Below are 14,331 nucleotides of genomic sequence, written 5' to 3' on the forward strand. Positions count from 1 at the left end.
CAAGTGGTAAGCTGCTTAAACAAATAAATGCTACTACACTTACTCTGATTCCTAAAGTTGATAATCCTAGCCTCGTTTCTCAATTTCGGCCAATTGCGTGTTGTAATGTGATATATAAAATCATCTTAAAGCTCTTGTGTAATAGATTGAAAGAGGTTCTTCCTAGCCTAATTGATGAAGCTCAGGGAGCCTTTGTAGCTGGGAGGTCTATTATGGATAACATTTTAATTTGTCAAGACATGCTCAAGGATTATGCAAACAAGAGGAAATCCCCAAGATGTACAATTAAAGTAGATTTAAGGAAAACATATGATACTGTGCAGTGGAGTTTTATTAGAGATATGCTTTCTTGGCTGGACTTTCCTGAGCAATTTATCAAGTGGATAATGGAGTGTGTTAGTACTCCTTCTTTTTCTCTTATGATTAATGGTGGCATCCATGGTTTCTTTAAAGGGCAAAGAGGAATACGACAAGGAGATCCGTTGTCTCCTCTACTTTTTGTGATCGTAATGGAGTATCTTACTAGGTTGTTGAAGAAAGTTGGGAAAGAAACAAAGTTCAAGTTCCACTATAGATGCAAGCCCTTGAAGCTCAATCACCTAATTTTTGCTGACGATCTCATGCTGTTTTCCTATGGAAACATGAATTCAGTTTCTTACTTCATTAGAGCTTTGAAGATTTTTGGTCGAGTTTCTGGGTTGGAGGCTAATGTTGAAAAAACAGCTATCCTTTTTGGAAATGTGCAAGACAGGGTGAAAGAGGATATTTTGAATTACTCTGTTTTTATTGAAGGTGTTATTCCTTTTAAATACTTGGGGATCCCTCTCAATTCTAGACATCTCAGGCCTGCTGATTTTGATGTGCTGGTGGACAAGATGCTACATAAGCTCACTTGCTGGTCCTCTAGGAACCTCTCTTATGCTGCCAGGGTGACTTTGGTGAATTCTATTCTGATTAGTTTACATTTGTACTGGGCACAATGCATTCTCTTACCCAAAGTTGTCATTGATAAAATTAATCAGCTTTGTAGAGGTTTTATCTGGGAAGGATCAACCATTCTTTCTAAAGCTCCTCCTCTAGCTTGGAGTTGGGTTTGTTCTCCTAAGAAGATGGGTGGTTTGGGAGTTAGAGACTGTGAGAATTGGAATATGGCAGCATTGGGGAAGTATATCTGGAAAATTGCAAAGAAAAAGGACTCGTTGTGGGTAAAATGGGTTCATAATGTTTACATCAAAGAGAGAGACTGGTGGTCTTACAGTCCTAAACAAGGGGATGGTTGGGCCTGGAAGAAAATTTGCAAAGTGAAGGAGATGTTGAAAGATGGTTTCACCTCAGGTGGCTGGATGGACAATAAGTATGCTATCTCAGATGTTTATAAGTGGCTTCAGGGTGAGAAAGAGAAGGTAGATTGGAGTGTTTGGGTTTGGAATAGATATAATGTCCCCAAACATTCTTTTATTGCCTGGCTGGCTGTGTGGGGAAGGCTAAGAACTAGAGAGCAACTGTTTCGGTTTGGAGTTTGTGACAACAGCATGTGCCTTCTTTGTGGTGAGAACAATGAGAACAAGTAGCATCTTTTTTTTGAGTGTGCTTACAGCAGACAGTGCATTTTTAGTATTAGCTCGTAGTTGCAGATTACTGAACAGGCTTTCAATATTGATACTTCATGGAAGAATTGGAAGAAGGTTGTGAAGGACCCCATAAAAAGAAGAGTCTGTTTTTCCAGTCTAGCTGCTATGGTTTATTATATTTGGTGGGCCAGAAATTCTGCATTATGGAATAAAGCAGTTCATATTCCTAATCTGGTTTGCAGAAAGATAGGTGCTGAAGTTATTGATAGATGCCATCAGATGGTGAGTAAGAAATGGAGACAGAAGCCATGCAAGTGGCTTTATGACTTAAGGAAGAATTGTCCCCTATAATTTGTGGTGTAGTTTTTTAGGTTGCTGTTTTTTTTCCTTCTTTTTTGTGGTTGTTTGACCCGTTTGATGGGTCGTTGTAGTTTGGGTCGTAAGGGCTTGCCCTTTTCTCTTTTGGTAATAATATTTGCTTACTTACCAAAAAAAAAAAAAAAAAAAAAATTGTGGTTATAAGGGTGTTTTAATAATGTATACGAAAGAGAAATATGTAAAGGTGAGGTATTATATAATTAATATATTTGCAAAAGGGTTAAATAAAATTAACCTTTAGATATGGTTTTGGATTGGCTAACAATTTTTCTACATATAATATTAGGACGAAACCAAACTCTAGAATCCAATACATGAAGGAAAGACAAACAAAATATGAGGTTGTAGGCACTTATTATCTAATGTGTGTGTGTGTGTTTTTTTTTTTTTTTAATATGATATTATTACCTAATTTAAACTTCGAAAATTAAGAGAATTTGGTAGATGTTAAGATAAATAGTTTGTTGTATATTTTGTTTACGGTTTATTGGAATTTTTTTTATTATTTTAAAAATCGTAAATGCGGTTTAATAATAAAGAGGTAATTTTGGCCAAAACTAAATGACCTTTTTAAAAAAATAATTTATTTGGGTGTTATTTATATGGTTGACTTTAAAATAATTGTGTATTATTTGCCGTGTACTTTCTGCGTACGGGTATTTACTGATATAGCTTTTTTCGCAGAACTATGTGGTATAACTTTTTTCCTATTTTCAGAAAGTCGTAACTTACGTAGCAAGCATGGCTAAAATGCCAATGTGTAGTTTTGGGTTGGTTAGCTGCAATGTGTTTTTCAATGCAAGGTCCTTTAGTGATGAAGTGAAAGTGGCGGCAAAAAAGATGTAAAGACATTGGAAGTGAAATAAGCAGATTGTGTGCATTAATTACCGAAGTAAGCATTATACTCCCCCTCCTGAAAGTTTATCAATGGTTAACAATGGTGGTTCAAGTTCAAAAGGTCCTGCTAGTGATGAGAACACCTTGAGAGCGCGCCTTATGGAATTGTACAATGAAATGGCTGACATTAGGGCAACACATGAGGCTAAGCTACAAGAAGTAGTAGGTTCGACAGCAACGCCTTGCAGATATTTATCGGAGTATTGATGGAGCTATGGAGGGACTAGGAAGGGGAGGTGAAGTCCATGGCGGAATCTTACCAATTGTTGAGAACTAAGAACCCGTTGAAAGGGTAATTGTAGAGGATAGGGGAAATGCTGTGGGTGGGAATTGTAACACCCTAGGAATTCCTTTCCTTTAAAATATTTGCTCTTTTTAAAATACGAATATAGGAGGAAATTCTAAGACATTTTCGCCACCGTTAAAACGGCTAAGGCAATTATCAAAGACTCACAGCGGAAGACTCACTTTAAAAACCATTCAAAACAAGTCAACTTAAAAAGTCAAACCAAACGGAAATAAAGTCAAACAAAGTCAACCTACAACTTGGAACCATTGTAGGCCCTTATCAAAACCAAAACGAATATTAAAACCTTTGTGTTAGTGTCACAAGCAAATATATAATAATTGAAGCAATCAAAACACATCATATTCTTATTGAAACTAAATAGAATTCGTTCTTTACTCATGCCCATCGATCATGAATATGCTTCATCACCTGAAAAGCTTCTTTTTACTTTGTCCCCACTACTCGCCATTAGAAATGGGTCGTTGTAAGGCCAAGATAAAGACAAGGCCAAACAAACATACACACACACAATCAGTAATACTGAGTACATAAGCATAAAAGTACACACTAACATGCTTTCATCCTATCAACACACAACTTACCTTGTTGCACCTATTTACAAGAATACCACATACAACATAACCAAACAATAAGCAATGATTTGATTATTTAATTTGATTACGCATTGAACAGGTTTCCCAACAAATCCTTGCCCCAAAAAATTGGGGTAAACTACATCGTGGGCTAATCGGGTAGGCAAATGTCACATGAAAGTGACTGAATGTCCTGCGCATAAGAATAAAAAGGAAAATACAGCGTCCTGTACTCCCAGTAGAACCTATGGTTAAATATAAAACCCCATAACTGCCCCGATATGTTCATACTCAAGGTATATACGTTCTAAGAGTTTGGGTGCGTAATCTCTTTCACTTTACGTTGTTTACATATTTTTAGACTTGGTGATGACTCTCAAACCATAACACAATCAATCATAATAAATCATTCAAACAATTAAACATACCAATTTAATTCTTGAATAATTAGTGACCACATAAATTTAATGTTGAACCCTTTATAAACTACCTCGGCGTTAAATAACACCTTAAGCGCATAAAGCACCGTAAATCCTATTCCTCGGTGTTTAGAACACCTTAAGTGTACTTAGGTACCGCAATATATTTTATTCTTGTGTACTAAGCCACTTAATAGCTTAATTCCCATGCTTAAAGCATCAATAAAAATTATATGAACCATAATAGAATTTCATTTTTATGTTCCAAACCAAATTAAACATTTAGTTTAATTAAGCATGCTCTCAATCATGCTAATAATAAAAGTGTGGTTCATAATCAACATGCCAACATAATTAATTCCAATCATCAATTCACCACAAATAATTCATAATTCACAGATCAATCACCAACATCAATTCAATCAACAATTCCAACCAATACCTATCATGATACTACCTTGGAATTAATTAATCAAAGTCAATAAACATGCTTCTACACACTTAAATAATTACCAAGTACGCAAACGTACCACGAATATGATCTCAAAATCGCCACGACTAAAAGAAATCACTCACTTGGAATTCTCCTACAACCCAAATTACAAAGAGACATTAATATCTATTCATAATAAATTTCCAGCAATATATACACTCTTTAAATCACTTTTAAACTTTCTAAAACATGCTGAAAATTAATTTAAACCACCTACTTTTATTCCCAATTAATGGGCAATTAAAAATCCTTTCAAGAAACATAATTCTAGCCTTTATATAAAAATTCCAGCATTATAAAAACCTATAAACTTGCTGTAATTTTGTTTAAATACATTAATTTTCAATAATTTTAATCAACTACAATCAAATTCCATTAATAAATATTAATTTAGAAACCTAGGGTTTTTCTACTAAAAAAAACCCTAGGGTTTTCAATTTGGTGCTTATTAATTCAAAAACTAAATCTGAAAATTATATGCATATTAATCATAATTAAAACATCATAAAATCATCACACACACCCAAAATCAATAATTAAACAAGGTTGGATTAATTTAAAACAAAAGAGAGAGAGAGAGAGAGTTTTTTTTATATTTTTTTTAATACAACCGCACGCACGGGAGGGGGCTGCTACCGCCCTCCACGCCAGCAGCTGCTGCTGCCAGTTGCTGCTGGTGGCGGTGGCCGGCCGGTGGGAAGTAGCGGTGGCGGCCGGCCACTTGGTGTGTGCGTGTGAGTGTTGTGAGGGAGAGGGGACAATTAAGGAGAGAGAGAAAATAAGAAGAGAGAGAAAGAGAGTTTACCTTTGGGTATTCTCCACCTCGGGCAAAGTTTAATTTGCTCATATGATGGGTATTTATACCCTCTCTCAAAACCCTCCTAACTTAAATTCCCTTTCTACCCTTAATGATTCCTTCTCCTATACAAAATAGTCATTGACTTTCATTGAAATTCCATTGACCTTAAAACTTCATTTTATAGAATAATTATGCCCCAAAGTTTCTAAATGATAAAATAAAATATTTCCAAAACAATTAAATAAATAAAAATGGACCTTTAATTAAAATAAACCTTTTTAAATTATTAAAATACCATAAATAATTCATTTTGAATTATTTAAATACTTCCTAAATTCCTCAAAAAAAAAAAAAAAAACTTCACAAAATAATATTTTAAATTAATATACGTAAAAATACAGGGTATTACAGGAATGTTGTTGATCAAGGAAGTAATTTAGAGGGTTTGGATGAGTTAGTTGCTAAGGAGAATTTGAATGCAGGGGTTGATCGATGCACGGATAGAGTTAGATGGTGCTGATGATGAAGTAGATGGTGGTAATGCTGATGATGACGACGATGAAGATGGTGAAGATGATGATGATGAAGATGGTGATAAGGAGGAGGTTGAAAGATGGGATAGATGATAATGATGATGATGATGTTGATCATCAGATCAGAGTTCAGGATCTGATTGTGGGGGTGATGTTATGGACTATGATGATGCTGATTCTGGTTATGATCCTCAGACCAGAGTTTAGGTTCTGATGCATATCACCGGAGTCTGAGGAACTTTGACAGGATCATTTAGAATGTGCTATAGTTGTAGTTTGTTTTATTTAAATATTGGTTATGGTTGTAATATTTTAGGCTTTCAAAGTAAATAGGTAGAAGTTGTCAAAGCCAATTATTATGTGTATCTTGAATGGTCTTTGTTAGTAAGATGAAGAATTGGCTTTGCTTCTAGTAATAGATTGTAGGAAGTATAATATTTTGGTTAAGAGATTGGAATATATAAGCTGAATTTAAGTTATAATTATTGTTTGCTGTGTGGTTTAATTTTGCGCATAGCGGTTTGCTAAAGTTGATTTATTTTTTCATAATTTTTCCAAGGAAAATGATAATCAGTAGCTTGTTTAATGTAATTTGTCTTTAATTTAAATGCTTGAATCTTTAAAATGGAATTTTGGGGGCAAGGACTTGATTTAAAGTATGTTAAATTGTAAAATTTACATTAAAAATCAGACCAGTATATAATTTGACTTAGTTGCAGGATTTAGCACTAATGAATATACAAGATAAACATGATTTATATGTTTCAGTGGATGGCTATTGTTACACCCAATAATCAAAATTTTGACTTTCATTGACTTTTTCTTTACTTTGACCCCAATTGACCAAATAAATTGGACCTTAAAGTCAGTGAAAGGTTTCGGGCTAAACAAACAAGGATAAGTGAAAGTGGGCTGATATTACACTAACATGCGCTATACATCATAAATGGCTAAGAAGAAGAAATCAACACCTAATAAAACTTTAGTGGGTGATTGTAGGATCCTCTTCGTATACATTAAACCCTCGGAATTAAGCACTAATGAAACACTGCCAGGTAAATGGACAACTCTTAATTCATTAAGTACTTTAGACATTCATAATGGTCTTATTAGATCTCCTCTTATTCATCCCAGTGTTAAGGGCTGATTCCAATGGAGGTTCATGAAAATATGGTTGCCTTAAATCGAGCCCTAGGGATTCCAAATATGAATGGCGGTGTCAATGGAACAATAGCATCACAATCAAATTTGAGGAAAAATAAAATCGATAGCTCAGCTTGACAAGTGGTCATTCTAGATGCTCATGTCATTCATAATACTGATGAAATGTCTAAATGGAATGTTTTGGAGAAGTTACTATATTAAGTTACAACATACACAGTAAGACTAGAAGAATGGTTTATTTTTATTTAATTCATGGTAATTGTCATTCATATTAGGGTAAGTTTTATTAATTTTGGAATAACTTTTCATCTTTTTATGACAACTTTACAATGAAGTAGAGACACAATATTCATTGCACCCTGATTTTCTTAAATTTTTTTATTTTGAAAACATTTTCTTAAAAATTTGTGTACAGAAAGTTCTAAAAATTATATGTTTATAAAAACTAAAAATTGAAACAAACTTAACAAGATTTACATGATATGTTTTATTTTTTTTTGAAGCAATACATGATATGTTTTAAAATACCCTACAATTAAAAATAAAGAAATTTATGTTTTAAAATACCCTACAATTAAAAATAAAGAAATTAAGGTGAATTAACAAGCGATGTTATCCTATTGAGTGTCACGACTCAGACCCAGACTCAAACTCAAACTCGAATTCAGACCCAGACTCAGTGAGACTCGGACTCGGACTCTCAAAAGTCTCTAGGGTGTTTCCCTTTCCTCTTTTTATCCCTCTTTCAGTCGTCTCTTCACTCTCCTCTCCACTCTCTCCCTCTCTATCTCCCTTACATCAACAGCAGCAGCAACAACAATGGTTTTCGAAGTCGGCTTCGTCCCTTTCAACCCAGACGGTTGGGGCCCACCCGAAACCACCACCACCGCAACCACCGTCCCCAGCAACGTCCCCTTCGCCCCCTTTTCTCGCTCCGACAAACTCGGCCGAATCGCCGATTGGACTCGCAACCTCAACAACCCCTCCAACCGTCGCAACAACAACAACCCCAACGACTCCGTCTTCGACTTCTCCGGCGACGACTCCTTCGCCGCCACCGCCGATGACGACTCCTCCTTCCGCCTCGTCGACGGTAAACCCCCACCTCGCCCCAAATTCGGCCCTAAATGGCGCTTTCACCACCACCACAACAACCCATCTCGCCATCTCCCGCAACGCCGCGACGAAGAGGTCGAAGCTCGCAAGCGCGAAGCCGAGAAAGACCGCGCTCGCCGCGACCGCCTTTACCACAACAACCATCGCATTGGCGGTGGTCAGCATCAACGCCGCGAAGCCGCAGTCTTCAAATCTTCCGTTGAAATCCAGCCTGAGTGGAATATGCTTGAGCAGATCCCTTTTTCCACCTTCTCCAAGCTATCCTTCGCTGTTCCTGACCCTGAAGATCTTCTGTTCTGCGGGTCTCTGGATTCGTATGATAAAACATATGATCGCCTTACCCCAAAGAACGAGCGGAGGTTGGAGAGGTTTAAGAATCGGAACTTCTTCAAGGTTACCACCACTGATGATCCTGTGATTCGGAGGTTGGCTAATGAGGATAAGGCTACTGTATTCGCTACTGATGCTATACTCTCGACTTTGATGTGTTCGCCGAGAAGTGTTTACAGTTGGGACATTGTTATTCAGAGGGTTGGGAATAAGCTTTTCTTTGATAAGAGAGATGGGTCTCAGTTGGATTTATTATCTGTTCATGAGACTTCTCAGGAGCCGTTACCGGAGTCAAAAGATGATATTAATTCTGCTCATTCATTGAGTGTTGAAGCTGCTTACATTAACCAGAATTTCTCTCAGCAGGTTTTGGTTAAGGAGGGGAAGAAGGTGAGCTTCGAGGAGCCGAACCCATTTGCGAATGAAGGAGAAGAGGTTGCTTCTGCTGGGTATAGGTATAGGAGGTGGAAGCTTGATAGTGATATGTATTTGGTTGCTAGGTGTGAGTTACAGAGTGTGCTTGAGAGTAATAATCAGAGGCAGTTTTTAACACTAAATGCTTTGAATGAGTTTGATCCTAAGTATTCTGGGGTTGATTGGAGGCAGAAATTGGAGACTCAAAGAGGTGCTGTTTTGGCTACTGAGTTGAAGAATAATTCTAATAAGATGGCTAAGTGGACTGCTCAGGCGCTTTTGGGTGGCGCTGATATGATGAAGTTGGGGTACGTTTCGAGGGTTCATCCTAGGGATCATTTTAACCATGTCATTCTCGGTGTTGTTGGGTATAAGCCTAGGGATTTCGCGTCTCAGATTAATTTGAACATGGCTAATATGTGGGGAATTGTTAAGAGTATTGTTGATTTGTGTATGAAGCTGAATGAGGGCAAGTATGTGCTTGTTAAGGATCCTTCCAAGCCCCAGGTTAGGATTTACGAGGTGCCTGCTGATGCTTTCGAGAATGATTATGTTGAGGAGCCATTGCCCGAGGAGGAGCAAGCTCAGCCTCCTGCTGAAGATGCTGCTAATGGTCTTTCTTCTGAGATTAGTGTGGCTGCCACTGATGTGGAGGACAAGGAGATTACTGCAATTCCTTAAGAAGGGTATGGGATTCTATCTAGCTTTGTATCGTGTTGTTCCATGTTTTTTTATTATGTAATGTGTGTTCTTGAGATTGTTATTATGTTGCTCCATGTTTGTTCTAGTTATTTGCATACTTTGTAAGACTAATTTATACTCATGATGCTATATTTAGCTTATTTATCTAGCTGGTCTATCAACTTCAACTTCTCATACTCTTTATCATAAGTTCTTGGTTACCTTTTTGTCATGTTTTGAATAGCTCACAAACCTATAGAGTTTGGACTGAAGCTTTAGCAGCCTGATTCCGGTAATGAACATGTATATTTAGCCAGAGCGATGACCCATCTTGAGAGAGAAATGAAGAGATAGTCACTCTGGAAAAATCGACCTCCTGAAAACCTAGAATATTCTTCTTGACCATCTTCTCTTTCCTCAAGCCACCTTCCGTGGCTCAAATATGTTTAGTCCATACATAATTTTTTTATGTTTTTTTGAAACGTTATACTGATGTGCACAGATTACCTTTACCAAAGATGGATTAAAAGTACTCAAGGGATAGCTAAAAATACTCTTTTGAGTTTTGAGAAATTTATTATTAATTTATCTGGTAAACACTCTACAATTTGCAAGTTTTTATGTGTTATTTCTAAGAATCAAGCTGATCGATGCTTAGCTAATATCCACTCTCACAAAATGAGAAGGAAGGATTAGAGAAGAGATTAGTAAACAAATTTAGAAGGTGTAATAGGACAAGCAGAGGATATGACTGTGTTGATGGAAATCAAGGCGAAATGCATCAATTACAGTCTAGACTTTTACTTAAGTAGATGGCATTTTTTCAATTAGAGCTTACTGATTACTTTTCGCAATGATCCCTCTTATTCCATTCATTCCCCCCTTTTATTACACTCAAGGCTTTATCTAACTGAAAATTACCACTATTACCTCTCCCCCAAAATTGTTACTAATTCTGTTGCTGAAGTACTTCGTTGCCCTTATCCTTCTTGAATAAGTGAGCATAACAGCAGGCTTAGGGTAGTTTTCTGCTGTTATGAGTGTTGTTGTTACCGTGGCTCCTATTCATGCTTACTTCTTGCTGCATTCTTTCTTCTCGATTCTCCTTCCTTGATATAGCCATAATCTGAATGAATTCTCCCTCTGTTTGGATTTTTCTAGTGCATAAGTTGGGTTTTTTCCACTGCATAAGTGTAAAACTTTGTCACATCCCATGACATGAGCCAAAATGATATTTTTCGTGGGGGCATTCCCTACTCAGCAACGCGCTGCACTTCTCAGAATCGGGTGTAATGATAAGTATGCAAGGGTTGCTAGGTCGTCGCCCAGAAGCGACGCGCCACATTGCGTGAGTGTGGTGTCAACTGATCAAGGGCTTGCAGTTGGGGGCATGAGGGAGCGTTGTTTGAGGGAGCGTGGTATGAGGGAGCGTGTGCGGAAGGACTCAGTGTGCGGATTGTTTCTTGGAATGTGGGGTCTCTTACGGGGAAATCGGTAGAAGCGGTTGAAGTGATGAAGAGAAGACGTGTAAACATCATGTGCCTCCAAGAGACAAGGTGGACATGAGAAGGAGCTCAAGGATTGGTTTTGGGGTATAAGGTGTGGTACGTTAGACAGGGAACGAGCCACATGACTAGGAATGATGGAGCTAGGAATGGAGTTGGTGTGATTCTTGATGAGAGGTTGTCGAAAGAGGTAATCGAAAATAGGATGATTCTTGGTGGAGCTAGGAATTGATTTTTGTTGCTGGTGTGTCACCTTCAACTTTTCATAATCTTTATCATAAGTTATTAGTTACCTTTGTGTCTTTTTTTGAATAGCTTACTAAACTATAGAGTTGGACTGAAGCTTTAGTAGCATGATTCTGCTAATGAACATGTATATTTAGTCAAAGCGATGGCCCATCTCTAGGGAGAGAATGAAGAGTAACTCTGGAAAAGTCGGATCTTCTGAAAACCTAGATATTCTACTTGACCTTCTTTTCCTTCCTCAAGCCACCTTCCATGACTCAAATTTTCAAGTGAATAATCACTGTTTAAACACAAATACACAACGGTCGCAATTAATAATTTGATAGTCATAATCTCAATGAATTCTCCCTCTGTTTGGGTTTTTTCCTCTGTATAAGTTGGGTATGTTTCTTGATTTCATACCCACAACTTTTTCATGCCAATTTTTTTCTCAGATCCCAAAATATTGGTATCTATTCTCTTCAAACGAAATCCCAAGACTTCCCTATGAGTCATCGCCTATTTCAATTTGCTCTCCTCAAATTTTTTTTCCTTTTCTTTGACCGCGATGATCTTGATCCATGTTGCCTGATCCTCTTTTATTTCTCCTGCTTTAATTTGTCTTCTGCTGGGAGTAATTTTCCCTATTCATTTTATGGGGATTTGAAATTATTTTCCCCCAATTTCCATTTTGGGGATTTAAGGGTTCTTGCTCTCAATTGGGGATCCATGTCACCTGATAGGGTTTGTTGGCTATTCATGCTATTCTTCAATTGGGCACTTTTATATAGTAATTGGTTCATGTCTACTAAAGAGCATAGGGTTATTGCATATTTCTGATGGATGGGGATTGGGGGTTATGGCTGGATCATCATTTGACATTCAGGGAGCTCTCTACTCTTATGTCTCCTCTTTTTGGTTACTATATTCTTCAGTTCTTCCTGAATACATGTATATATATATATATATATATATATATATATGTAATTTTTTTACTGTATTGTTATTGTATCTCAATGTGAAATTATGTCGGATTATTTTTCTTCTTATGAATTTGTTGTCTTCATATTTTGTTGAATTTTGTACATTATCATATAAATTGTTATACTTCTCTGTACGTTTTTTTGTTGTTTAATCCGTAATTTATATGCTCATGCTCCTTTGCCCATTAATATTTTTTAGCTACATGGTCTCCTGATTTTTTACCTAGCAGGAAGGGTTTTTAATTGTTGTATTAATAGAAAGCTTGGCTTGTTATTTCATCTTTTTATTTCTTTGACTTCATGATGCTGAGTGTCTTATCAAAGTTTTGGTGGATACTTTGCTATAGCATATTAGATATCTTTTTATGTGCCCATTCACCTCTTGATAATGTTGTTTACTCAAGTTGTTTTCATCTTGAATATGAAACTAGCCTATATAAGGCTTCTAATCTTTGAATATAATAGAGATTATTCTTCAAATACATCTTGTTGCATTTGGTATGTTTGGTATTGTTTCTGAGATCGCTTTTTTTCAGCCTCCATGTGTCATCATGTTCTTCTCCTCTTCTGTTATTGTTTGTTTGTTATTCATTTTTCTTTTCTTTTATTTATTTATATTTTTTATGTTTGCACTACTTCATTCTCTTATGAAATTACATTATCTTTTTAATCTTCACTTAGTTACTTTGTATTGCTATGATGCTCCCATAGTCCCCTTTCCCTGCTGCGTTATGATCGGTTGGCCTGTGTTTAGCTGAATTTCTCTATTTTAATGGTTCTTTGGTTTTTGAGTCCCTTGACAGTTGACTTCTATCTCAATGTCATTGAGTTTTTCTAAGCTTTTGCTTGGTGAGTAAACTCATTAATCGCCTGTTTGTATATGATGGGTATTGTGGGATGCTCTGAGCAAAGGTTGGCTGATCTTTCATCTGAACAATGTTTTGTATGTCCTTCGTCTGTTTGGGCTCTCTTCCTGTATTTCTCTTTGTGGTTGTCGCTGATTTTCAAGTATCATTCTTCCTGTTTTCTTTTGTTATGATTTTTATTTCTGCTGACTCTCTTCTTGTCCCTCTCTTTTTCAGGTTCCTTCTTATGCTTGTTTTACTTCCTCCTCTCCTGCAGTATCATTTTTAGGATGCTCATATGCTCACTTTTGTCCCTTTTTGGCGCTTCAGTTTAGCTGGGATTTTGGTCAACTTTTTAGCTATGGAGTAATTTTATTGCAGCTGGTGTTTTGTTCGTTTATTTCCTTTTAGGAAATTCTCTAAATTTCATTGCCTTTTTTGTTGTTAATCTTTCAAGCGCTTTAGTGATTTGAAATTTTTTAGTTGCTTCCTGCCGAGGAATTCTAAGGGGTCATTTGGTTAACATAGTAAGTGAAAGTTCACATGAAATTCTAAGGGCTTTTCTACACACTAACCCTCTTAATTTCACTTTTCTACGTTGTGGCCGCAAGTACATTTAGTATTCATATAGTAACCTTGTCGTTGTTCCGCCGTTATATATATATATATATATTTTGCGTATTGGAAAATATTTCGTTAAAGGTTTTGGTGCTATTTTGGCCCTTATGGGTCCAAATCGAGCTCAGAGTTATTTTATGAATTTGCGTATTGGAAAATATTCCGTTAATGGTTTTGGGGGTTATTTTGGCCCTTATGGGTCTAAATCGAGCTCAGAGTTGGAAAAGAAAAAGCCCCCGTAAATGCCTCGTTTTGCATGTTAAGAAATGTCTCGATTTACATGTTTACGTTTTAATATGTAAGATGAGGCATTTACGTTTTTTTTTTGCCAAATCTGAGCTCAATTTGGACCCATAAGGGCCAAAATGGAGCCCAAAACCTTTAACGGAACATTATTCAACACGCAAATCGATAAAAAATATTAAGAAGTAGAGAGTGGGCTCTATTAACGGAATTTACTAACGGTGGGATAACGTTA

General features: G+C 36.7%; 1 protein-coding gene across 1 annotated transcript; it reads left to right on the forward strand.

Moving 5' to 3' along the window:
* Nucleotides 1–7,819: 7,819 nt before the first annotated feature.
* Nucleotides 7,820–13,891, forward strand: LOC110737749 (eukaryotic translation initiation factor 3 subunit D-like). Its single transcript, XM_021918090.1, has 2 exons — nucleotides 7,820–9,682; nucleotides 13,473–13,891. The coding sequence occupies exon 1, from the start codon at nucleotides 7,956–7,958 to the stop codon at nucleotides 9,675–9,677; it is 1,722 nt and encodes a 573-aa protein (XP_021773782.1). The 5' UTR covers nucleotides 7,820–7,955; the 3' UTR covers nucleotides 9,678–9,682; nucleotides 13,473–13,891.
* Nucleotides 13,892–14,331: the final 440 nt, after the last annotated feature.

The sequence above is a fragment of the Chenopodium quinoa genome, unplaced genomic scaffold (genome assembly GCF_001683475.1).
Source record: "Chenopodium quinoa cultivar QQ74 unplaced genomic scaffold, ASM168347v1, whole genome shotgun sequence".
NCBI classification, from domain to species: Eukaryota; Viridiplantae; Streptophyta; class Magnoliopsida; order Caryophyllales; family Amaranthaceae; genus Chenopodium; species Chenopodium quinoa.